General features: G+C 35.9%; 1 protein-coding gene and 1 long non-coding RNA gene across 2 annotated transcripts in view; both read right to left on the minus strand.

Moving 5' to 3' along the window:
* Nucleotides 1–399: 399 nt before the first annotated feature.
* The window catches only part of LOC111628274, a 42,258-nt gene continuing 17,462 nt past the window's right edge, over nt 400–25,195 (minus strand). Inside the window, exons 2-3 of the long non-coding RNA XR_002757148.1 lie at nt 7,843–7,899; nt 400–1,248 (exon numbers count right to left, since the gene is read on the minus strand). This is a non-coding gene — a long non-coding RNA (uncharacterized LOC111628274). The remainder of the gene's footprint in view (nt 1,249–7,842; nt 7,900–25,195) is intronic.
* On the minus strand, nt 20,352–21,139 carry LOC111628273. Its single transcript, XM_023372024.1, has one exon. The coding sequence runs from the start codon at nt 21,114–21,116 to the stop codon at nt 20,367–20,369; it is 750 nt and encodes a 249-aa protein (XP_023227792.1). The 5' UTR covers nt 21,117–21,139; the 3' UTR covers nt 20,352–20,366.

Consider the following 25,195-nt stretch of genomic DNA (forward strand, 5'->3'; position numbering starts at 1 on the left):
TATTTAAATTAGCTAGACATCAATAACAAAAAAGAGGGAAGCGTTAGGCACCATCTCATATTAAAATTAATAATTATGGGGGGCGCTTCTGTCTGCCGAGGCTGTTGGCGTATTTTTCCACTCACCTCAAAAACAGGCAAAGGCCGAAATTCTATCGGGCTAGTTTAAGGCTAATTACTAAATGAATTACGTAACCAATTTGGCTCTAGAGGTAAGCGTTAGGCACCATCTCATATTATTAATAATTATAATATTTAAATAATTTAGATTAAACTGGAAGAAAAGAATTGGCCTGAACCTGCAACTTTTGCTTACCGTGTGATTGTGTTACCAGTTACGCTACCCGGACCTCTGGTCTAATCTCCTCTTTCAGTAAATATAATATTTAAATAATTTAGATTAAACTGGAAGAAAAGAATTGGCCTGAACCTGCAACTTTTGCTTACCGTGTGATTGTGTTACCAGTTACGCTACCCGGACCTCTGGTCTAATCTCCTCTTTCAGTAAATATAAGCTTAAGATATAACCATTGTTGGTTATTACAGTGCCAACTGGGGACGCAATTGCACCCTCATCCAGAAACATCCACTCAATGCACTCACAGTTGGCCATCGCATACATGGCAATGCATACATATACAAATATAAACACCAACTGAAACCCAATGTATAGCAAAATAGACACCCCCAACTGCTGTAAATAATCAGGTTATAATTTGGAAATAATGATTTTGAATTACAAATGAATAACTAGCCGTTAACTTGATTATAAATTGTTTTAAAATTTGAAAAAGTTTTTCTTAGAAATCATTTCATTTTAGAGTAGTTTTGATTTAAGGTTAAATAAATAAACATACAGAGGCATTTAAATTTGTACTCCAGATCTTCCAAGTTCAATGATAAAAGATTTCACCATAAATTTCTATGAGAAATCTACAATTTTTCTCATAAATAAATTCTACTTTAATTTTAAGCTAATTACATAAAAGTACTAATTATTACAAAAAAATTAAAGATCAATATTCAAGATGCAATATTTAAAATTTCACACACACTATTGTATTTTTTTTTTGTATCCATATACTATTAAGTCAATGATTTTTATCTTAAAGAGCAAGCCAAACATTCACACTTATTACTATTTCCATAAAGTAATTAGTGTTAAAAAATATTACCAATTCCATCTTAAAGTAAAGCAGAATCTGTTCCAGACAGGAAATAAACCCCACCTTTCCTGGTTTAAGTTATTCTATGAATGGAATTATTATATTTTCACTAAAATGCTATCAATTTAAAATATAATGTTTAATAATGCATCTAAAAATTAAAGCAATGATTTACCACACGTTTTTGATGTTAATGAATTAATATATATTCTACATATTCTAAACTTCTGATAATGTTCACTATAATATGAAAATTGATCATTGCACTTGTGAATGCATATATGTTTCAACTTCTTTCGTAATGTGTTCCTTTTGTCTTGTTTTTTTGACAAAAGATTCAAAAGAAACAATTTACTAATTTCATGTAAAAATTTACATAATTTTTTACTTTAATAAGGTACTTGTGTATTGTATGTTGAAAAATGTAATTTAAAAACCACAATAATCTAATGAGGTTCAAACCTGACAATTACTAGATAATCTAATTGAAGAAGTCTATTTATCCAAGATTAAAGGTTGGATTAAAAGGTTTTTTTGTGCTTTATATTAACTTCAACTAGTTTGATATTGCATTAAAAATATAATTATTTAAGAAACTCCAATTTTTTTTTAGAAAACTTCATATACAGAATACAAAATTAATAATTCTATAAATTATTTGAAGAATGATCTTATATTTAAATTCATACTTAATTACAAAGTATCAATTAAGATTCTAAAAAATTATACTATAATTTTATAAAATCATAAAACATTTCAAATTTTCAATATAGTTTACATATATGAAAGTAAATAAATCTGTCATATTTCAAAAGTTTGATGCCTGTTTACTTGTTATTCTTAAAAATTAATGAAGTTTAAACATACATTTGACACAAGATTACAGTATATAAAATGCAAGACATGTTCAATAGAAAATTGGAAAAGTCTCATTAAAAGTTGGAAGGATGAGCAATAGTTTAGTAATTTTGACACAACACTTTCAAGTCAGTGGCAACAATAACCATGATTGTTAATATGCAAGAAAAAAAGACAGCAGTCTGATAAAATAGCAGCACCTCTCCAACAGTGCACAAAGTTAAGAGCAGTGCAGTGTTATTCAATTTTTAACAAAACCAAAACCAACATCCATTAATGCATTCAGTCACGTACAGTAAGGAGATGACTACATGAGTTGAACACAGGCATACAAGTTCTAAGTAGAGTTCTAAAATTCCAAAAATAGCCAGATTCTAAAATTACTTTCTCCTCATACCTTTTTTATTTTACATTAAAAAGTTTTGTTATTGGACTTTAAATGTTGTTTAAAGTTTGTTTGTAGCTAGATTCTCCATAGCATTCACAGACAGAGAATCTTCCACAAAACTGTGGCTATTTTTGAAACTTTAGAATTCTACTTGTATGCCTATGTGAAACTCATATAGTCATCTCCTTACACTACCTGAATGCACCAACGGATGTTCACTGGTTTTTGTAAAAAACAGGACAACACTCACTATGCTGTTAAAGAGGCACTGTCATTTTATTATTTCATCGTCTTATATTCTTGCACATTAATAACAATGTTGCCAATTGCAGTTACTGTTGCCGCTACTTGGAAGTATTGTGTCAAAACTATCATGCTATTGTTCTTGTCCCAACTTTTAATGGCACTTTTCCAGTTTTCTATTGAACATATCTTGAAACACATTAAACAATTGTCTTTCAGTGTTAAAAGTTTTTATATATCCACAAAATATATATTCAAGTACAGTAGAGCATTGATTATCTGAATATCGATCAACCAAAACATCAATTAACCAAAAGCTTTCCAGTCGGCAAATTTAAATTTCCGCTAGGGCTGTGGCACTGCAAACTTTAGCTATGTTTTGGGCTACTCCAATATTATTTTTGTTGGTGTGCATGTTTTAGATGGTAGTACTGGCGGTACTACCATCTAAAACATGCACACCAACAAAAATAATATTGGAGTAGCCCAAAACATAGCCAAAAGGGTACTTATGGACCACAAAAGGGTACTTACGAACGTGCCAGATTTCAATGAATTTCAACATGGGATAGGTTAATACATTTTTTCGTACATAATCAGTTATCCGAAAAATCAATTTTCCAAACAACCCCAGTCCCCAATTGATTCGGATAATTGATGCTCTACTGTACTTTCAACAATGTCTTTGTCAGACAAAATTTTTGTATAATGGAATTTCAAACAAAAATTTTTTTTTAAATTAAGGATGTGTTGATTAATAGCAGTCACTCTGTATCTCCGCTACTACAGGAGTGTGCTGCTGTTTGTAAACATTTAGGAATGACAGTAAAAAAAAGATGGCAGTGATACTATCAGTAGTATCATGATAGAGTGATTATGATTATCCAATGCTTCTATCTTCGGAATTTATTAAAATGAATTCCGAAGATAGAAGCATTGGAGACCTGAACATTTAAAAATCGAAATTGCACCAGAAAAACTGATAGAACACCTGAGGAAGACCCTAGAAGTGGGTCGAAAACATTTGTGTTACGTTTTAAATAGTAATTGTAAAGCTATACAAGATTAGTGCGACATATTTGTAATTATCGCTTGTTTATTAGATGGATTTGATTTTTTTTTTTACATTAGGTTTCTTGCATCAATCAATATGGAGGATATTTTCTTGTTCTGAACACCACCTATTTTAAAAACTTACTTAGTACAAGGTCTTAAATGTACAGATACAGGAAGCCATATAACTTTTATCTTGGCTTTCAATTGCTATGGAAGAGAATCCATTAATTTTACAGAAAGTAACAAAATACTTTGGATGGATGAATCCAGTTTTCCAACAATGGGGTCCTCAACAGGAAAACCTCACTAATGTGGGCAGCAGAAAATCTTTGTCAGACATTTCCAGAAAGTCATCAAATATAACGGGAAATAAATGTACAGTATAGTATAAATTACTAAGTGCTTCATTAATAGATTTTCTTTTCCTTTAGAAAAAATTTAAATGGTGCAACCTACTTACGTTTTCTAAAAACTGATTATTGCTTATACTGATTATAACTATTATACTTGAAACCATCTTTCAACAGCAGGCAAGATCTTCTATTTCAACAAGACATTTACCATGTACCATAGCTGTAGTGTTGTAAAATATTATTTAGGTCACAGTGTAAGGAACCAAGTCCGAGCATTATTTTTATTTACTTTTATTTTGCTTTTTATTATATTTTTGTTTGGGGCTTATGTTTTGTTAGGACGAAGGTTTCCTCACCATTCACCTTAGAAACTTAAAAATAGAAGAGAAACCAACTCACCAACGAGAGAAAAGCGCCATAGAAAAAAAACTCACGCACACTTGAGTTCCCGAGCGGAAAAAAGTAAGTCCGCACCGAGAAAGCGGGGAGAAGACCCTACACGCACAACTTAAATTCGCTAAACCTTAAAAGAATAAAACATCCCGCAAATTGTCAAAAAGAATAATGTAAAAGGTTAGCGAATATTGTCAGAAAATAGGCTGCCAGACAAATAGAAAAGTTTTTATTGTTAGCGAATAAGTATGTAAATGAGGGGAGTGATCTCATTCAGAATTGTGACGTCACCTCACAGTATAAAAACCGAACGTCAAGTGAAGACGGATGAGGTGAACTCCAGATAGCAACGAGATTGGTCAGCTTCGTAGCAGTGAACGAAAGAGAGGTGTCCGATAGGATCAAATAGTTCCAAGGTGATTTTGAAGTTATTCGATTTGTGGATCGACGAATAGAGAAAGTCTTGAGAGTTGAGGAAATAGGTTCCTAGTATATTGAGGTGACGATTAGGATCTTTAATTCATAAGAATTATTGTATATAAGTTAAGTCTTTGAGTTTTGTCGAATTCGAAAGGGGAATAGATTTAAGTTAGAAACTAGATTGATTTGAGTTTTGTCGGGTTGATTCTTATTGATTTTCATTGAATAAATTGTTGTTGATTTTTACTAAATTTTGTAAATAGTTTATTACTAGAAATAAATTAAATATTTGCTTTGTTATTGACAAACTTGGTCATTATTTAATTCGGTGCACGCTAAAAGTCCAGGCCTGGCACACTAACGCGAATCCGCGTAAAGTACCCGTTAGAGAACGGCTATTTCCGGCACACAGTCGTGTCGATAATCGTTGTAGAGGGCGGAAAAATAATATAGTACTTTACAACAGTTCTAGTTCATGAGAGATAGGACCCTATGGACGTATTAGATGGCCTGCCCAATCCCTATTATCAATGGAGTGTTTTCTGTGGAGTCATCTTAAAGTTAAAGTTAAGATGTATAATAGTAGTAACAAAATTACTTGTGTAAAAGCATTGTAGTAACCGTAATGACATATTTGATCATTCCATGTCAAGTTCTTTATGATGCTACACAAAGTGATAAAACATGCTAAACTAAACTATTGTATGTCTAAAGAGACATGGATGTTTTGTAAATAAAAATGCTTTTCATAATTTAGGTTTATTACTGAGCACTACAAATCTCTTTACACATTGAGCCATATTGTTTGATAGGCATAATAAATTTGAAATTTTATTGTTTTTCTCAGAATCTCATTCTCTTTCCAATAATATCCATAACGATATTTAGTGCATTTGAGACAGAAAAGTTGACAACATTAGAAAGCATTTTGTGACAAGGAGAAAAGAAAAAATTGCATACAGTAACCAAATTGTTAATGAATGATAAATGGGATTTATTTTGCTTCATTACATGGCTGATCCATGTTGGCTAGACCACTCTGTATAAGGTAGTGTATTATTTGTAATTTCAGGCATCCACTGGGATCTTGGAACATATCAGTCACAGATAGGGAGGAAACTATGTATAAATTAACAACAAAACAAAATCCATCACATACAGCAGTTAAAACAAGATGCAATTAAGTTAATAATTATTTATTATAGTAATGATATTTGTTTAAGATATGTTTAAAACAGATAAAATTATACAAAGATATTTCTAACAACTTTAATAATTGATTAGATTTCTGAATATCAGTTCTGAAGAATACTCTTAATTTTTCTTCTATTTTTTAAAAAGAATTTACACTTGACTGTAATCATATCTTTACCTACATGATGTCTGTGTCAAAAGATTGGAAGGCTTTTCTTCTTATAGTCAATTATTTAAAATGCATTTTGTGTTTCACAACAGTTGAAGAAAAATAAGAGACTTAGTAGAATACATAAAAGAAACTAACAATATTACTGAAAACCAGAGGAAAAAAAAAGCATTTCAAAAAATTAAGGCACTACATGACCCAATACCTGGAGAATTTTGTAAGGATATCAAGAGTAGCAGAATATGATAGTGGTTACAGAAAGGTGCTTTTAAAAAAAGAAATAGAAGACCTTACTTCTGTCACTCAAAAACAAGCACTAAAAATAAATGCAATTAAAACAAATTGAAAACTCATAAATAATCCCAAATGCCACCTCTGAAAGGAGACTAAAGAGATTGTAGCAGCCTATGATGTGCTCAACAAAAATACTGCACAAAATATCTTGAATGGCACTACAAAGTAGCAATAATGACTTACTGGAATCTGCAGAAAGTATGCTTTCCAGTATAACAAAACTTTGCACAATCACAAAATAAAAAAATATTGACACTAAAAATAAAAAAAATACTCTGGTTTTTTTTAATATAACCAGGCACACATCAAGCTCACCAAATCCCATACATTATGTTAATAGGCTGAATAGGGTAGCAAAACATTATAATATTTTTAATTACAGTATATTCATCTTTGGATTTTTTTACTGATATTTTCTTAATTGTGACATCACCAAAGGAACATTTTTTAGGGTTTTACATACTAAGGTGGAAAACTGTCTCAAAATAAAAGTTGACACTGTTGTATAACTTTATTGTGTTCTTGATGTGTGAGGGAAGAAAAAATTGGAAAGCTGTAAAAAATTTTTTTACATTAATTTTTTTGGCAAATTTGGAGTGTTTCTTAATGTAGTTTCTTCATTCTAATGGAGTGTTTCTTGTTTTATAAAATTTCTTGAAATATTATATGGTCAAACTAGGTCTCATTTTAAATATATATAATTATTTTTACCAATAAAATTCATTCCGTAGCAATAAAAAAAAAACTTAACATGATAAACTTGATAATCAGTTTCTAAATAATTCTCTGAAAAAAATGACTTTATATAAAGGAAAAAAATTTATCAGCTTTCAAGATAATATAATAGGCATATAATAATTATTATTGTATACAGAGAAAATAAATGAGAGAGAACTAAAAGCAAATGGATGTGTGTCTTTGGTGATTTTGGCACATCAAAGGATTTTTCATGTTTTATAAAATTTCACTTGGTGACTTTAAACAAAGAAAAAGCAGAATGTGTTTGTAATTGTGAATTAATGGGGGAAGATAACATGCATCATGGCATAACCTTTACCACTTTCTAACAAAGATAATTTTACACAGGACATCCAGATGAAAATTACTGGTACTTAGGTGAATTATATTCAAAATATCAGAAGTTTGTAATATCAAAATTTTGAAATTGTTAAAAGCATTTGATAAACTCATTTCAAACAATAAAATTAACTGATAAATTGTATTATTATTATTATTATCATTATATAATTGTAAGTATAATAAATTTCTGAATAAATAAAATTATCAATAGTAAATTAACCAAACTTACATGTAAAATGGATGTTAACTAGTAGGTAGATTATATTTGCTTGAGATCTTGAAAACCCTAAAAAATTTGAAATCAAATAAAAGCATTAAAAAATGGCTTGTTTTTAATTTACACAAGTTAAATACAGACTAACTTTAAAAAATTAGTTATATCATTTCTGCCTTAATATTCAAAAATATAGAACTCAAAGACTGCCATTATACATGGTCAAAAACATTCATTTTGTTAATAATGTTCCATTTTTTACTGGATTTAAAGTTTTTTTGGGATTAATTTTAATTATAAAAATATTTAAGATTATAAGCCTATGCAGTTGCTATATTACTGGTCAAAACAACTAGGTGATCAGAAAATCAAGGATATATAAACTGAACTAATAATCTGAAATATAAAATAGTTATGTTATGATGTGTGTGTAAGAAACAATACAAGAACATTCATATGTAAATTTAGCATTTAATTTAGCATAGCATGTACTGTACATGTTATGGAATGCCATGTAAGGCATTAAAAAAATAATCTGGATATTTAGGGTAATAGAAAGCTCTAGTAAGGTGTGTGGTCTCCTGAAACAGCTAAACTACAACACACCTGTGTGGAATTGACTCAATTAGGCTGTCAACAAGGTAGTGAGGGAGTTGTGCCACTCTGCATGAAAGGCTGGTCTCCAGTTCATGAAAAGTCAAGATGTAACAAGGTCAGCATCTTTGTCTGCCATGGACATCCCAGATAGGATTAATAGGATTTAAGTACAGAGAGCATGCCAGCCACTCATATGCTTAATTCCTACTTCGTAAAGTATGTCATCCAGTAACCAAGCTTTATGAAGTCAAGTGTTACCATTGGTAATAAAGTGTTTTATTACTCCAATAAAAAACACTCCCTTCTCAGAAGTCAGTAAAATTACATTATTATTGTTTTCTTCTACTAAAAAAAATGTTTTCTTTAAGATTGTGAACAATAAGTTTTGTCAGATCAGATTACCATAATTTTATTTTTATGATTTTTTGTGATATAGCCATGCAGTTTCAAAAATCAACATTGATTGAAATATTACAGAAAACAAAGTTTCTGGCTAATTGTCTAAACAGGAATGTTTTCTATAAGAGAAATGAAGCAATTGCAGAAATAATAGGTGAACTATAAAAAATAAAAAATCTAGCAAGTCACATAATGATATCAAATTCATAAAATTTAAAGTTTTATAATTTAAAAAATCCTAGTAGGGCAGAGAGCACAACCACATGACCTTTGCCCTCTGACCTCACTTTGCTCCCGTACTCCAACGAGGAGAGACAGCTTTTCACTTTACGTTAGTTAACCTTTTGGAGTCGACACAGTGATGATCTTGGATTTGTATTATATCTCAACACTATTGTAAATATCGTGTACCAATTCAAATAAAGCAAATTATTCACCTGGACCAGTTTCTCAGTTAATCTTTGCCGACAAATAAAGGACAGAGAACATGTCAACGTGGACATCATGGACAAGGTAGGATACAACCTAGACCAATTCCACCTAGCATCGAAATGTGCGCGTACAGATTTTAGCCATGCTGCTAAAAACGAAACAAAGGCATCAGTCACAATAATTGAATGAAACAGTTATGAAAAAAGAAGTTTTAATTGTTGCAAATTTGGAAATATTACATCTTTTTCATGCTTTAGTTGCAAAGATATTTAGAAATGTAGATAATTTATCTTATAGTGAGCAGCCATGTATATCCTTGCCAGGAAATGACAACATTCTCTGCAGGTTCAACTATGTAAAAAAATTGATTTGATACATCTCAGAAATTGCAATGGAGCAAAAAACATCAACAGAAATAACTGCAAATCATGTACAGGGCTACTCGATTGGTAAGGTAACAAGATAACTGCCTCAAATGATGAAATAAGTGGTCAAAAATGCTCAAAAGGAGGAAAAAATAACAAACAGTACCAAATACAGTAAAATCTCATAAATGTACTTTAAAGTTGTATACAAATAGTTCATACAAGAATGCCATTACTAAAAGTGCCCTCTATTGGTAACCATTCTCAGGGGAGGCAAAAATCTGTTTTGCCTCCCCTGCAGCAAGTTTCCTAAGAGACAAGTTACCATCTAGCGAGTACTGTTCATTTGTTGTCCATAAGAGATGCTGTGAAGCAGGAATTTTTGCACATAAGGCCAAGAAAAAATCATTACTAACACAGAAAATAAAGACAAGATTGGCACATGCTAAAAAAGCAATGCAACCGGATAATAGAATCATGGCAACATACCATATTTTCAGATAAGACAGTTTTCATTATCTAGTGATGAGCCACAACTGGTTTGTTGCATAGTAGATGAAAGATATTATTCAAACTACCTCTAAAAATTTTAAGTGTAAAATAAGTTTCTAAAAAGTTTTCTTCTTCAGTAATGGTTTGTTTATAATGACTACAATAGAATTGAAGACTATTTTGCGGATGGCACAATGAATCTAAACATTAAATAATCAAGCTATAACTCTATTAATTTAATGATTAATAATAAGTAATTTGCTACTAGAGCCATACATTAGGCACCATCTCTTAACTAAATTAATAATTATAATTTTAATAATTTATTAAATAATTTAGAACCATCTGGAAGAAATGAACTGACCCAGGGCGGGTGCTTGAACCTGCGACCTCTGCTTGCTGTGCGGTGCACTTGTCAGTTGCACCACCTGGACCCCAAGCAAGCTTTCACTTCCAGATGTATTTAGATATAACCTTACACAGTTAATCTCAGGCTATGGGTGTAGGAGTTGTCTCCAGTCAGTGCTGTGATTAACCGCATAAGGTTATATCTAAATTTAAATACTGCTGACTAGACCCAGAGACACAAAAGAAATGGTTCAAAAGCAAAGGAAAAAAAAGGTTAATTGACATGTTATTATAAAAATATGTTATTTAAAATAACTTAATGTCCTTTTATCCTATTCAACAAGGATGGGGCAGAAAGGCAAGATCAGGATAAGCCTTACTAAAACAGCCTAGGGCTCAGGTGGCCACTGATCTTAACCCAATTTAAAATGTAATGCATCTCATGGCTTTTAAACTTCAAAGAGCACAGCCTTCAACAAAATAGAACTGAAAGAAATGAATGTTCATGTATGGCAATGTAATATCAATCATGACATTATTCAAATGCCTGATTGACAGCATGCCAGAGAGAATTTGGACTGTTATTAAAACTAAAGATAATGTCACAAAATATTAATACAATGTATAAATTAATGTATTTTTATCTTGTTTCCATCATGAATATATACATATATATATATGTTATGGGCCAAGTGATGAATAGATCATTATTTATAATGCTTGGTCATTATAAAAAACCAGCAACATTTGGTGTGCCATCTGTTATATTTTATTAAAAAACTTGTTATATTTTTAACTATTACAAAATGGCATATGCTCAATTTTGAAGGTAGAGTTGTTTTATAAAAAAATTGTGAATGCTAATAATGAGTAAAATCTTCATTAAGTTTGACCTGTCTCAAGATATAACATGACATCCCTGTATCTCCCCACCATATTGACTTTTAAATCATCAAAATTTAATAGTATAAATCCTCCTAATAAACAAACCTCCCTGCAAAATTTAAAAAATTCTTGATATACAGAACAGGAGTTATTAAGCTTCAAAGAGGGTGAACAAAATTGTGACCAAACACACACACATAGAAAAACCTGAATTTTTTTTGAATTTCTCAATGTTTCAAGGTGTCCTGAGCTCAAACTGTAAAAATCTTGGGGCAGTCATTTTTTGATCGATCACCAGAGGAACTCTGTTATATACAACAGCAGGGAAAGTAAAATGACTAAAATGGTTGACAGTATGATGAAATATTGATTAATTTATTAAATTGACAACATTATGAATAAAGCTAAATTTCCTTTGGAATATTTGATTTTCAAAACAAGTAAAATGGCAAAACCGTATTTGGGACAAGACTATGTCTCAGAATGTCAAAGTGGAATCACTTTGACATTCGAGGCGGGTCTCGTTCTCATTCTCCAATCTTCTTTGGTATTGCCGTTTTTGGGCGCAATCATTCATACTTCACCGGTCACAATGCATTTTTGATGAAATTAACCTATCCAATTTTGAAATTTCTCTCCGTTGCGTGTCGGCCTGGTTTGAATTTTTGTCTATGAGTAACGAAAATTTCCTGTTTTTGAAAAAAATAAATGTGGATATTGTATCATCCGAAATTATTTTTTTATTTTGCACAAACAATATACAGTTTAACCCAATTATAACATCATCGGATCTAACGACAACCCTAATATAACGTCAAATTTTTATCAGTCCCATGATTTTACTATACTAGATAATGTTAAAAAAACCCACTTGTAACGACATAAAACCGTTTTAACATCATATTTGAAGCACTCCCAAATTTACAAAATTAGATTACAAATTTTATTTAACATAGAAGAAACTACATGTTCAGTCTTAAGGTCAGAGTTCACTTCTTAGAATGACTGTGGGTAGTACTCTCCCCCGCCTAACTTCAGTGGGGTGAGGTGTCTATTTTGCCTGTTTGTAGAAGAGGATCGCAATTTTGTATTTTATTTTGACTCGGTTCTCGGTCCCCTGATTACTTACAAGTCTGGATTTTTTTATGCACAAATGATTTGGGCACCTAATACTCTGTGCCAAATATCAACTCTTGACATTACTCTATGCTGGTAACATACTTCATACCTCTATGCTGGTAACATAAAACAGCAGTGCAATTTTATAAACAAGACATAATCTTGTCAAAAATCTCCACTTTTTCCATTAAGAATTATTTACTTTTGTGAATTATTTAAAGTATTTTAATAACAACATGCAATTTTTAAAAAGTAAGTATTATTAACTGTATTAAGTAAACTAATGTTAATCAAAAGTATAATACATGAGTATAAATTTATATTGCTCATTTGGCTTGCAACTACATATCTATAAATTCAACCTGGCATCTTGAATTCATTTTATTACTTAAGGTTGGTTTAACTATCAGGTCTTTCTTAGAAACATTGTTGTTTTCTGACAAATTTCATACATGTTCAAGAAAATTATGATCAACTCCATTCTGATATTTTATACTTAATTCTTTTTCCATACAGTTTCTGATGTCATGGCCAATAGCAATATGAGCATTGTGCAATATCTGAAATATTTCTTAAGTGTGAATGTAATATTTAACAAGCAATTATTTATTGTGAGTTAGATAAAAGTTTAAGAGCACTGTTTATCAGCATCAGTAAAGTTTTGATGAGTAAAACACAAAATATACAAAATATTTTCCAAGCACTTTCGACATGTATAGAATGTCTTATTCAGGCAAAACGAAAACAAACTTTAGAACTTCGATATGAATTTTAACTTATTGGAATGCACGTTAAATTTAAATGGCGCACTATTAAACTTACACATTTAATTAATGGTCAAACTATAATTGAAAATTATTGGCAGTTGTGTAAATATGAAAATTATTTCTTTCATATTTATTGTGACATCATCACAATGCCACATATTAATTTATTTAATTTAAAATATATGCTCTCCACTTCAAATTAGTACTACAGTGTCTTGCCCCTTTACATCATACTTTTCCTTTAACAATAGAGTCATGCCAGTCATCTATTAATTTCTTTCAAGGGTAAAGTTTTGAATTGAAAGAATGTGACTTCTGGGTTACATCAGAAGTTCGTATATTGTTAATTAGGGGCCTCCTGCCCAAGATTTCCATATCTGGTCTCAGATTTCATTTATCTAACTCTGTTCTTGAGATTAAGGAAAGACAGACAGACACACAGGTGAAAGTGGGAATTTAACTGAATAGTGAGGCTTGGAAATTGACAAATCCTTTATAAAAATAATGGCAGTACTCCAAAAAGCTGTATAGGGGTGAACAATAATCTGATAGATATAGCACTTATTCCACACCTTTCTTCTGAGATAACTACAACAGCTATAATACATCACAACCCTCCTATATATGTAATAAACGCCTACATATTGCCATATATGAACGATGAGGAAGGTGTTAATAAACTTGAGAAAGTACTAAGAAAAGTGGATAGTGAAAATGTGATTGTTGCTGGCGACTTAAATGCCAAATCAGTGGTTTGGTTTAATATACAGGAGGATAACAGAGGCCGGCTGGTAACTAACTTGATGGAAGAGTTTGGTTTAGTCCCGGTTAATATGACTGACCATCCGACTTTTTTCACGCTACATGCTACAGGTTGAACAGACGTTTGTCTGGTGTCAGCAAAACTGGCACAAATAGTAGAGAATTGCAAAACTTTATTATGTACCTCGGCAAGTGACCATAGGTTTATCTTTACGCAAATAAAACACAAATATCATCAACAAGAATGCTCAGGTGAACATAAAACAGACAAATTGGGACCTCTTTTGTTACTTATTTAATGAAACTTGGATAAATCATGACTTTCCACACATTCATACGAAGCAAGATATTGATACCTTTGTTGAACACGTGACTAAAGACATCCAAAATGCAGGCAACCAAGTCAGTAAGATAATTACTGCAAACAAAAGAAAAACCCATTGGTGGACTAATGAGCTAGACAAACAAAAGAAAATAATTAACAAAACAAGAAAGCGGTATCTAAGGACGTTGAATGAAGAAACCAAGCAAAGAATTCGTGATAAGTACAAAAAATTACTTAAAGAGTATAAAAAGAGTATACAGTCAACCCCCCTATAACACTATTGATTATTTTGTTGTATATGAATTCCATGTTATACGAGTCACTTAGATTTTACAAATACGTGAGCCATTCACAGCGGAATTATCAACAGTGTTATAGGGGGTTGACTGTAAATGCTACTGGAACGAAAGCTTGGAGATAATTTTGTAACAAGACAAACTCCAAAGGTCTGTGGGAAATTCCATATCAACTGGTCTTTAGAAATAAAAAGAAACTTAAGCTACCAGACATTGTTGATTTGAACAAAGGAATAGAAGATTGTAGAGACTACGATATTGAACGTAACATTAATAGGATCCTCGATTATCATTTTCCTACAGATACCAATTTGGATAACTGTAACACAGACAGTACAGAAGTAAACACTAACGAATACTATGAAACTTGCAGATTATTTACATTCAAAGAGATAAGACATGCCATCTCTTCCCTAAAAAATAAAGCACCAGATCTGGATAGTATAACAGCAGAAATGCTAAAAAATGCTTTTGAGGAGATCCCAATCGTAATTGTTTATTTATACAATGAATGTCTAAAGCACGGTTATTTCCTGGCTAAATGGAAGACGGCGAATATAAAGTTAATCCCAAAACACAATAATCCATCTAGTCCTGGTGATTACAGGCCAATTAGCCTACTCTCTGTGATGGGAAAAGTCCTTGATGGAATTATTATTAAATGGATCAACAGACACCTGTACAAGAATGGTCATATGACCAAAACCAATTCAAATTTAGAACAAACAAATCAACAATACACACAGCATTGAGCGTTAAAGAATTTGTATACAACATACTTTATTAACAGCAATCGAATACAAAAAAGCCTTTGACCACTTAAGATGGCCACTCATAAAAAAAAATCGCCTCAAAGATATTAACAATCCAAGAAGTGTCAACAAATTATTAGATAGTTACTTAAACGAAAGATTCATAGAGTTTCACTCCAACTACATTCATATAAGGAGAACAATAAACAGGGGTTGCCCACAGGGCTCCTGTAGCGGCCCCGGGGCTATGAAATTTGGTGTTCGATAAACTACTGACAAATTTTGACCATTGCAATGATCTAAAAAGGTCCAAGCTTTTGCCGATGACTTACTTATAATGATAGCAAATAAAAATTGCAATAAACTGACTGATGAAGCTAATGGAACACTTCACAAAATACTGCAATGGAGCAAGGAACAGATGCTCCCAATTAACTATGCAAAGTGTGAAGCAATGGTGTGTACTCAAAAAAATAAATGTGGACAGTTACAAAAAACCCTTAAACTTCATATGGATAATAAACAGAATTAAACAGATGAAAGTTTTGAAATACCTTGGAATATTCTTTGACCCAAAGCTCAGTTGGCACCATCATGTGAATGAAATTAGCAAGAAAACAAGAGAGAGCTAACCTCCTCAATTAGATTATTGGAAAACACTGGGGATTAAACTTTACAAACAGCAAATTAATTTATAATATGGCAATTGAGCCAGCTATTTTATACGCTGTCCCTGTATGGCAAAACACACTTAACAACACACGTTTGCAAAAAATTACTATCGATACAGAGAAGAGCAGCAATAAGGATTACTCGTGCTTATCGAACAACTCTGACAGATGCAATACTGGTACTGGCTGGACTACTGCCAATACATATCACGACAAGAAAAACAGTTTGAAATACCTTGTTGTTTTCCAATACTGTCTGTGGAATGTATTTGTAGTATGGTTCGTGAATGCCTACCAATTTGTGTTTCTTTGCAAGCTCTTGGTGTATTATATTTGCTACTTGATTGTGTCTATGTAAGTAATCTGTCTGTGCCAAGAGCTTGCAACCAGAAGTGATGTGTTGTATAGCTTCTGGCATGATGTGACATTTTCTGCATGTGTCATTTCTGAATGTTGTATCTTTGAGTATGTGTTTTCTATAGTTTTTAGTATTTATGACCTGATCCAGTATGGCAATCAGAAATAATTCCATCTCCCCAAAAAGGCATCCCTGATCTAACCATCCATTTTACGCAGTTTTATCAACAGAATCCTGGGCCAGGTCATAAGGATGCCTAACGTGGAGTGCCTTTCAAGCCCACGATTGCTTGATGGTGTCTATGCTATTTATATGTTGTGTCATGTCTGTATGATGTGAGTGTGTCGGGTTTGTATCCCGACTGCCCGGTTAAAGTAAATCAACCGACATGTTGTAACATAAAAGACATAGCATCTTTATTAACTAGTAGTAGATTAAATTCTGACTCCAATCTTACAATGTTTTTGGCTTTTATGACGAGCGGTAGCACAGTTCGTGGAGCGTAGCGTAGAGGGCGACTGGTAGTCTCGGCAGCTAGTCCAGAAGTGTCTTCATGGGCTAACGCTCCGGGCAATTTACCGCCTTACAGAAATGTTGACTATTTACAAGAATTTAGTTCGCGACAAGAAGTAGTTCGCAACCGCAACAGTAGTCCCCCGCCAGCGATAGCGAGATATTTACAAATACCTGGGGTTAAATTTTACGCGACGACCTGCGCGTGTGACAGTTTTCTGTTGCTGTGGCGAAGCTTCTGCTGGGGGTACCGTTGTTGTTGCCTCTGTTGTTGCTGTTTCTGCTGAAGCTGTTGTTGATGTAGATGGGGAGAACGTTGAGTCATCCGCACATATGTATGCGGGTTTGAGTCTATCGATGTTGACAGTAATATGACGCTTTTTTACTTCCAGTTTGAAGTTTTTGGGTCCACGCTTTAACACACAGTATGGACCTTCGTAAGGTGGTTGCAGTCCTCTTCGGACTGCGTCAGTTCTTAGAAAGACGTGTGCGCAGGAGGAAAGGTCTTTGTGCACGAACACTGCAGCATTTCTGTGTGGACGTGTGACGGGTCTGAGTTTGTGCATTTCTTCTCTCAGCCTGCCGACGAAGGTCGCCGGGTCGGGATGGTCCTGTGTTGGAGAGAGAAATTCACCTGGGATCCGTAAAGAGGCTCCGTAGAGCATCTCTGCTGCTGTCGCCTGTATGTCGTCCTTCCACACGGCTCTAAATCCTAAGAGTACTGTCGGGAGTGCGACAGTCCAACGGCTGGTGGAATGGGCCATTATTGCAGCTTTAAGTTGGCGATGAAACCGCTCTACTTGTCCATTAGCAGCTGGATGGTAGGGAGTTGTACGAATCCTCTTCGTTCCCAACCAAGAAGTAAAAGCTGAGAAAAGCGAGGACTCGAACTGTGCTCCCTGATCCGTTGTTAGGCGCAGTGGTAGGCCAAAACGGGCTATCCATCCTGAGTAGAACGTCTCTGCTACTGCTTGTGCAGTGCTTTCGACTAGAGGGAATGCCTCTGGCCATCTAGAGAAACGGTCAACACAGGTGAGACAGTATCTGTATCCATCTGATGGAGGCAAGGGTCCTACTAAGTCGATGTGGACGTGTTCAAATCTGGCATTGGGCGCGATAAAGAGGCCCAACTGGCTCCGGGTGTGTCGAGAGACTTTTGCTTGTTGGCATGGAATGCATATGCGAGCCCATGCCGACACGTTGGCCCTCATTGATGGCCATACATACCGTTCTTGAACGAGTTTAATTGAAGCTCTAACACCTGGGTGAGAAAGTCCGTGAAGTTGGTTAAAAACCTGCCGACGAAAGTCCTTGGGTCGTATCCGGCCGGTGGAAACGTCACAATATAGGTCTACAGCTGGCTCTCCTACTGGCAGCGACTGGAGCTTAAGGGAGTTAGGTGTACTACTTAGGAATTTTTGTAGTTCCGTGTCTCCTTGTTGCGCTACCGCNAAACCTGCCGACGAAAGTCCTTGGGTCGTATCCGGCCGGTGGAAACGTCACAATATAGGTCTACAGCTGGCTCTCCTACTGGCAGCGACTGGAGCTTAAGGGAGTTAGGTGTACTACTTAGGAATTTTTGTAGTTCCGTGTCTCCTTGTTGCGCTACCGCCATCTCTTGGAAGTTTATAAACGATGGTGTCTTGATGGTGGAGATGGCGATGCGTGAGAGAGCATCTGCTACTACGTTGTCCGTTCCTTTTACGAAACGAATGTCTGTAGTGAATTGACTGATGAAGTCCAAATGTCTGAGTTGTCTCGGAGAACACTTGTCAGCTTTTTGCTGGAAGGCATAGGTCTGTGGTTTATGATCCGTGAATAATATAAACGGTCACCCTTCAACCATATGCCTAAAGTACTTGATGGCCGTGTATGCAGCCAACAGCTCCCGGTCATAGGAACTGTATTTTTTTTTTGTGCCGGCGAGAACTTCCGACTAAAAAATGCTAATGGCTGCCAATTGCTTGACACTTGCTGTTGTAGCGCAGCTCCTATTGCTGTGTCTGATGCGTCGACAATGATTGCCAGTGGTGCTTTTGGTGATGGGTGAGCCAGTGTGGCGGCTTCCGCTAGATCCGATTTGCACCTCTCAAAAGCCTCTGTTTCGGCTTGTGTCAGCTCGATGTTTCGCTTATCCCCCTTTTTTGTCCCCTTTAGATAGGCGTGTAAGATTGCCTGCGTGTGGGCTGCCTGGGGAATAAACCTTCTATAAAAGTTGATCATTGCCAAGAAACGACGAAGTTCCTTGATCGTAGTAGGTTTCGGGTATTCTTTAATTGCTGCTACCTTGCTTGGCAATGGCGTGATGCCCGCCGGGGATATCAAGTGGCCCAAGAATGGAATGGTTGATTTTCCTAGAACACATTTCGAGGCATTTAGCTTCACGCCATATTGTGTGAAGCGTTCGAACACTATGCGAAGATGTTGTAAATGTTCTGTCGCATCGGCTGAGGCGATTAGTACGTCATCGAAGTATGGGACGCAAAACTCTAATCCCTGTAGCACTTGGTTCATGAAGCGTTGGAAAGTAGCAGCTGCGTTTGAAAGGCCGAAAGGCATAAACAGGTATTCAAAAAGTCCAAAAGGAGTAGTGACTGCGGTCTTCGGGATGTCCTCCTCTTTGACGGGGATCTGATGATATGCCTTTGCTAGGTCTAAAGTTGAATATATTTGTTTCCCCTCCAGCATTTGTACGCAGTCTTGCATATGTGGTACGGGGTATCGGTCAGGGACGGTAGCTGCGTTAAGTCTTCGAAAATCGCCACAAGGGCGCCAGTCCCCGTTGCTCTTAGGCACCATATGCAATGGGCTAGCCCAACTACTTTTCGAGGGGCGGCAGATGCCTTGTGCGACTAGATACTCGAATTCTTGCCTTGCTGCTTTAAGTTTTTCGGGCGGTAATCGTCGAGGCCTTGAGAAAACTGGGGGTCCCTTCGTTTCTATGTGGTGTTGCACATTATGCTTTACCGGGTGGGGTGCTGTGGCAACCTCCGTCAGATTGGGAAATTCCGCCAAAAGTTTGTGAAAAGGCGTGTCTTCCCTTATTGATCTAACGGCAGCTGGTGAGCCCACTGTAACTTTTCCTCTTGAGTTCATCTTAGTCAGTGGATCGACTAGGCAGCTGCGGCGAATGTCTACTAGTAACCCGTAGTGGCGTAAAAAATCAGCTCCGATAATGGGTTGAGAGACTGTTGCCATGATGAATGGCCAGTGAAAGGTTCTTCTGAGGCCTAGATCCAGTTTGAAAAGCTTCTGGCCGAAGGTATTTATTGTCGTCCCATTAGCAGCGAAAAGTTGTAATTTCTCGGGCGATCGGTTTGCTTGCTCCTGTGGCACAGGGATGACTGACACATCTGCCCCCGTGTCGACCAGGAAGCGTTTGGCCGTTGATTGGTCATATAGATATAAACGGTGTATTCCTAGTGCGCCGCCACCCGCACCGTCAAGTGACGGCCCTTCTAGTTTCCCTGTTGGAAACTGCAGGGTTTGGTGCATTTCAGTGCTTTTTCTTTGAATCGCTGGTGGTACCAGCATTGGCCTTCTTTCTGCGCCCCTTCGCGGCTCTTTGATCGTCTCCGGCGGTTCGTGGATCTTTCTCTAGCTTGGGATCTATCCCTACCTTCCAGTCGTTCCAGGCGGGAGGAGATATCTAAAAGTAACGTCTGTAGCGTTTGGTCTCCCTGAGAGACTGCTTGTACGGAAACGGGACTATCGGCTGCAGCTATTATACCATCCGCCATCTCTGCCAGTTTGTCGAGGCTGTCGTTCGAGATGGCCAGGATCTGCTGGACGTTAGATGGTAAACGTTGTAAGAACAGCGACTTTAGCAGGTCATCACCTATGTGCGCTGACGCCTTGCTACGCATTTCTAACAGCAGTCTGGATGGCTTCTTGTCCCCAAGCTGCATTCCCGAAATTAAGTCTTTAAGCCTTTGCGCCTCACTGTCGGCATATTGTCGGCACAGACGGGCTTTAAGAGCCTCGTACGGCTTGTCCACTGGGGGGTTTAGAATAATATCGGCTACGACTGCTAACTCCTCGGGCTGGAGTGCCGAAACCACATGATGGAATTTCGTTACTTCCATGGTGATTCCCGCTAGTGAGAATTGTGATTCCATTTGTTTGAACCAAATTTCTGGGTTCGCTCTCCAAAAGGGAGGTGGTTTAACAGAAACTTTGGCGATTGTCCCTGATTGCGAGGGTTCCATTTCTTCTTGGGGGTACCGCTCGAGAAAACCAAAAAAAAGTTCGTACTTACAATTGCGAAAAGAAACTTTTGTTGCGACGATCCGTGTGCCTTTATGCTTCGAGCGTTAGGGTTAGCGAGACACGTGGTCGAATAATCCACAAAATCAAGTATTTTGCTGGATAAAATTGTATCCTCACTTTAAATCTGTCCCCTCGATGCTGTAGCTGTCCACTTCCGTACAATCCGTGTGCGATGTTCTTCGATGCTAGCGGATTGTAGCTGCTCGGTCCAAGCTCCTGAGATTTGCACGTGTTCGTCTTTTGTTCGGGTCACCAATGTCGGGTTTGTATCCCGACTGCCCGGTTAAAGTAAATCAACCGACATGTTGTAACATAAAAGACAGCATCTTTATTAACTAGTAGTAGATTAAATTCTGACTCCAATCTTACAATGTTTCTGGCTTTTATGACGAGCGGTAGAACAGTTCGTGGAGCGTAGTGTAGAGGGCAACTGGTAGTCTCGGCAGCTAGTCCAGAAGTGTCTTCATGGGCTAACGCTCCGGGCAATTTACCGCCTTACAGAAATGTTGACTATTTACAAGAATTTAGTTCGAGACACGAAGTAGTTCGCGACCGCAACAAGTGTAAGTTTAATGGTGTGTTATTTGAGTCTGCTAGAGTTACTGCTTTATGTAACTGTGATGTTTCTTGTTTCTTGTAGAAAAACTCTCGCAGTGACTGTATTTGTTTGTAGTGAAGGTTAACTATGTCAATCAGGCCACGTCCGCCTTCTTTACGTGGAAGGGTTAATCTTTCTGTGGCGGATTTAGGATGATGTTGTTTATGCTTAGTAAGTGTTGTTCTTGTTTTCCTTTGGAGTTGCTCGAGATCTGTGTGAGTCCAATGTATAACTCCAAAAGAGTATGTGAGTACTGGGATGACATATGTGTTTATTGCTTTAACTGTGTGTTTTGCATTTAGCTGTGTTTTGAGAATAGCATTTAACCTACTTTGGTATTCTTTAATTAATCTTTGCTTTATTTGTGTATGTTCTGTTAGTTTGGCCTGTTGGAATCCTAAGTACTTGTAGAACTCGCCCTCTTCCATGGATTCAATAACGTCTCCATTTCCAAGTGCAAAATCTTCTTTCTTCAGGATTCCTTTTTCTATGTGAAGTGTTTTGCATTTGTCTAAGCCAAACTCCATTTGTATGTCCTTAGTGTATGAATGTGTGATTTGTAGGAGTTGATGAAGTTGTTTTTGTGTGGATGCATAAAGTTTTATGTCGTCCATGTACATGAGATGTGACAGTGTAAACTGTGTTGTTTTTTCATGTCTGATATTGTAGCCATATTGCGTGTTGTTTAACATGTTGGATAATGGATTCAGGGCTAGGCAGAACCAGAGAGGACTCAAGGAATCTCCTTGAAAAATTCCTCGCCTAATGAATATTTCGTTTGTTTGTATGGAAGTGTTACTAACCCTGAGATGTAGTGTTGTTCTCCAGTGCTGCATAGTGTTTTGGAAGAATGCAATGAGTGATGGATGTATTTTGTACATGTGTAGAATATGTAGCAGCCAACTGTGTGGAATGCTATCGAATGCTTTTCTGTAGTCTATATATGCCATGTGTATGTTTCTGTGTTGTTTGTGTGCTTGCTGTAGAATGACTGAATCTATGAGTAACTGTTCTTTGCATCCCATGTGATTTCTACAGCAACCTTTTTGTTGTTCTGTAAGAATGTCGCATTCTTCAACATGTTTGTATATTTTGTTTGTGATACAAAATGTCAATAATTTGTAGAGTGTTGGAAGACACGTAATTGGTCTGTATTGTGTGGGATCTGTGGTTTTGTTGTTTTTAGGTTTCATGTAGGTGATGCCCTGAGTAAGAAATTTTGGCATTTAATTAACATGTCTTGTGGGTTGATGATGATTTGTGTTAGATGTTTAGCTAGTTCCTGGTGCAGTGATGTAAACTTTTTGTACCAGAAATTGTGAATGTTGTCTACACCAGATGTCTTCCAGTTGTATGTTCTGTTCACAGCTAGGGATTGAAATCCAGCAGTGTTTTTAATCCATCTGGAATTTTGCTTGATCAACATCATTCCAGCTGGATCCAGTGCGGATATATTTTTGGTGTAATAAAGTGTTATCTATCTATCCAAAAATTTATGGGTTTTTTTTTAAAGAAATAAAACATTTTTTTTAAATACTTAAGAAAGTTTTATTATTTAGACTGGTCACTATAAATCAGTAAAACTTCTTACACATTTAGGTAGTAAACTTAACTTTGGTTCGGTTCAACACTTGAGATAGAGCTAATTAACTTTAAATGTTTAGTTAGATTATAATTATAATGTAATCTTATAATGTAATCCACTAATTAATTTATATTAATATATTATATTATAATAATGTAAGGATGGATAATCAGTGGCTAAGTGGCTATCAGTCTTACGTTTTCTTATATAGACTCTAGGCTACATATCAGTCTGTAGTTATTTATAAGTAATTTAATTATTAGTGTTAGTAAAGTAGTGAGTAAGTAATTAGTAGTAGTCTAGTAGTTAGCCGATTGAAGACTGATGATCAACTCATTGATTAGTAACCACTTGTCAGCGGAGAATTTAGTGTCTGAGCCAGTGTCTATTAAAGCTTTATCGATGCAAACTTTTACACTGTAGAAACGTTCCAGCATGCTGGAGGAAACTATTCCACCTAGTGCAGCAGTCAAGAATCAAACTCAATTCTTTGTTCTTTGCTTCTTTTACCTATTTTTGCAAAAACATATCATCTTTGGTTGATTTTTTAAAAGTTGTATTCTGTTGTCAAGTGTAGGCCTCAGTGTGGAGAGAGAAGTGGGCCATGATGTTGTTTTTTGAGTCAAAGAAAGCCGCAGTCACAGTGTTGGTGGTTTTCAATCCGTCAGTGGCAACAATGGTGTTTATATTTTGATGGGCTTCCCATTTCTTAAAGGCAAAGTACTAGCCAACTGCGAGCGATAGTGAGCGTGTTGGCATCAATATCTGCCGAACTGCCTGTTAAATATCTGCCGGACACGATAGGCTTAGTGGAGTAAGCAACATGACTTCCTATGATCGCTGGAAAAAAGTATGAAAACTGTCTTATTTACCGGAGCTCGATATTTTACCGGAGACAAAAAGTCTCCGGTAAAATATCGAGCTGAAATAGAAGGTTTTCTGTAAGATAGTGACGGTCATCTCCCGGAGCGATAGGTTAGCTTTCGTGGACAAGCCACAAGGCTGCAGCTCCCACTAGGTTTAAACTGTGATTATTCCGTCACATAATTCATTGACATCACAACCGACCGTAAAGTAGAATTATGCACCAGGACTAGGAAAGTCCTGGTGCATAAGTTACTTATTTTATTTAGTGCAAAGACACTTTATTTAACGAGAGTGGAAAGTCAACTGGCAATTAGATCAGCATAGGTAAAAAGGCAGGCGATGCAATGTAGAGAGGAGGTGTAGCACGTACTGCACTGAACGGCAGCGTCACTCTCGCCGCCGAGCGATAGCGCACGTAGCAAAGCAGTAATGCCGACAATGTAGACTTTTGTGCCATTATTTAGAAAGTTAATTGGGTATTTGCGGATCCAGCACCAGATGTGCATTCTTCGGCCTGTTGGATCCAGCACCAGATGCTGGATCGAACAGGCCGAAGAATGCGCTGGATCCAGCTGGATTGCTAAATGAGGGATCCAGCAATTGCAATCCCTATTCACAGCGTAGCAAATGTTGTGTACATTTATTTCAGCACAGGGCATAGTTGGTATGTTGTGCAAGTTTCTGTTCTCCTTCTCGATCCAGCCTGCATCAGCATTGTGTGTAACAGCATTGGATCAAAGAGAAGACCAATAAGTTGTCAGTTCTTCTGTTGATGTGCCACTGTGCTGTGTATCAGTGTTTGTTTTGGTACTGATTTGTCTGTAGAAAAGTTTTTCATTGTTTGTGAATAATTTATTTTGTTGTTTTCGTAGTGTACATGTTTTGTATCGTTTGAGTCTACGTGCTTTGGCTGCGAGTTTTTGTTTTAGTGTATCGATGTATTCTGTAATGTGTGTGTTGTGATGTTC

This window comes from Centruroides sculpturatus, unplaced genomic scaffold, assembly GCF_000671375.1.
Source record: "Centruroides sculpturatus isolate CEXI.00-Female unplaced genomic scaffold, Cexi_2.0 scaffold414, whole genome shotgun sequence".
In the NCBI taxonomy this organism is placed as follows: Eukaryota; Metazoa; Arthropoda; class Arachnida; order Scorpiones; family Buthidae; genus Centruroides; species Centruroides sculpturatus.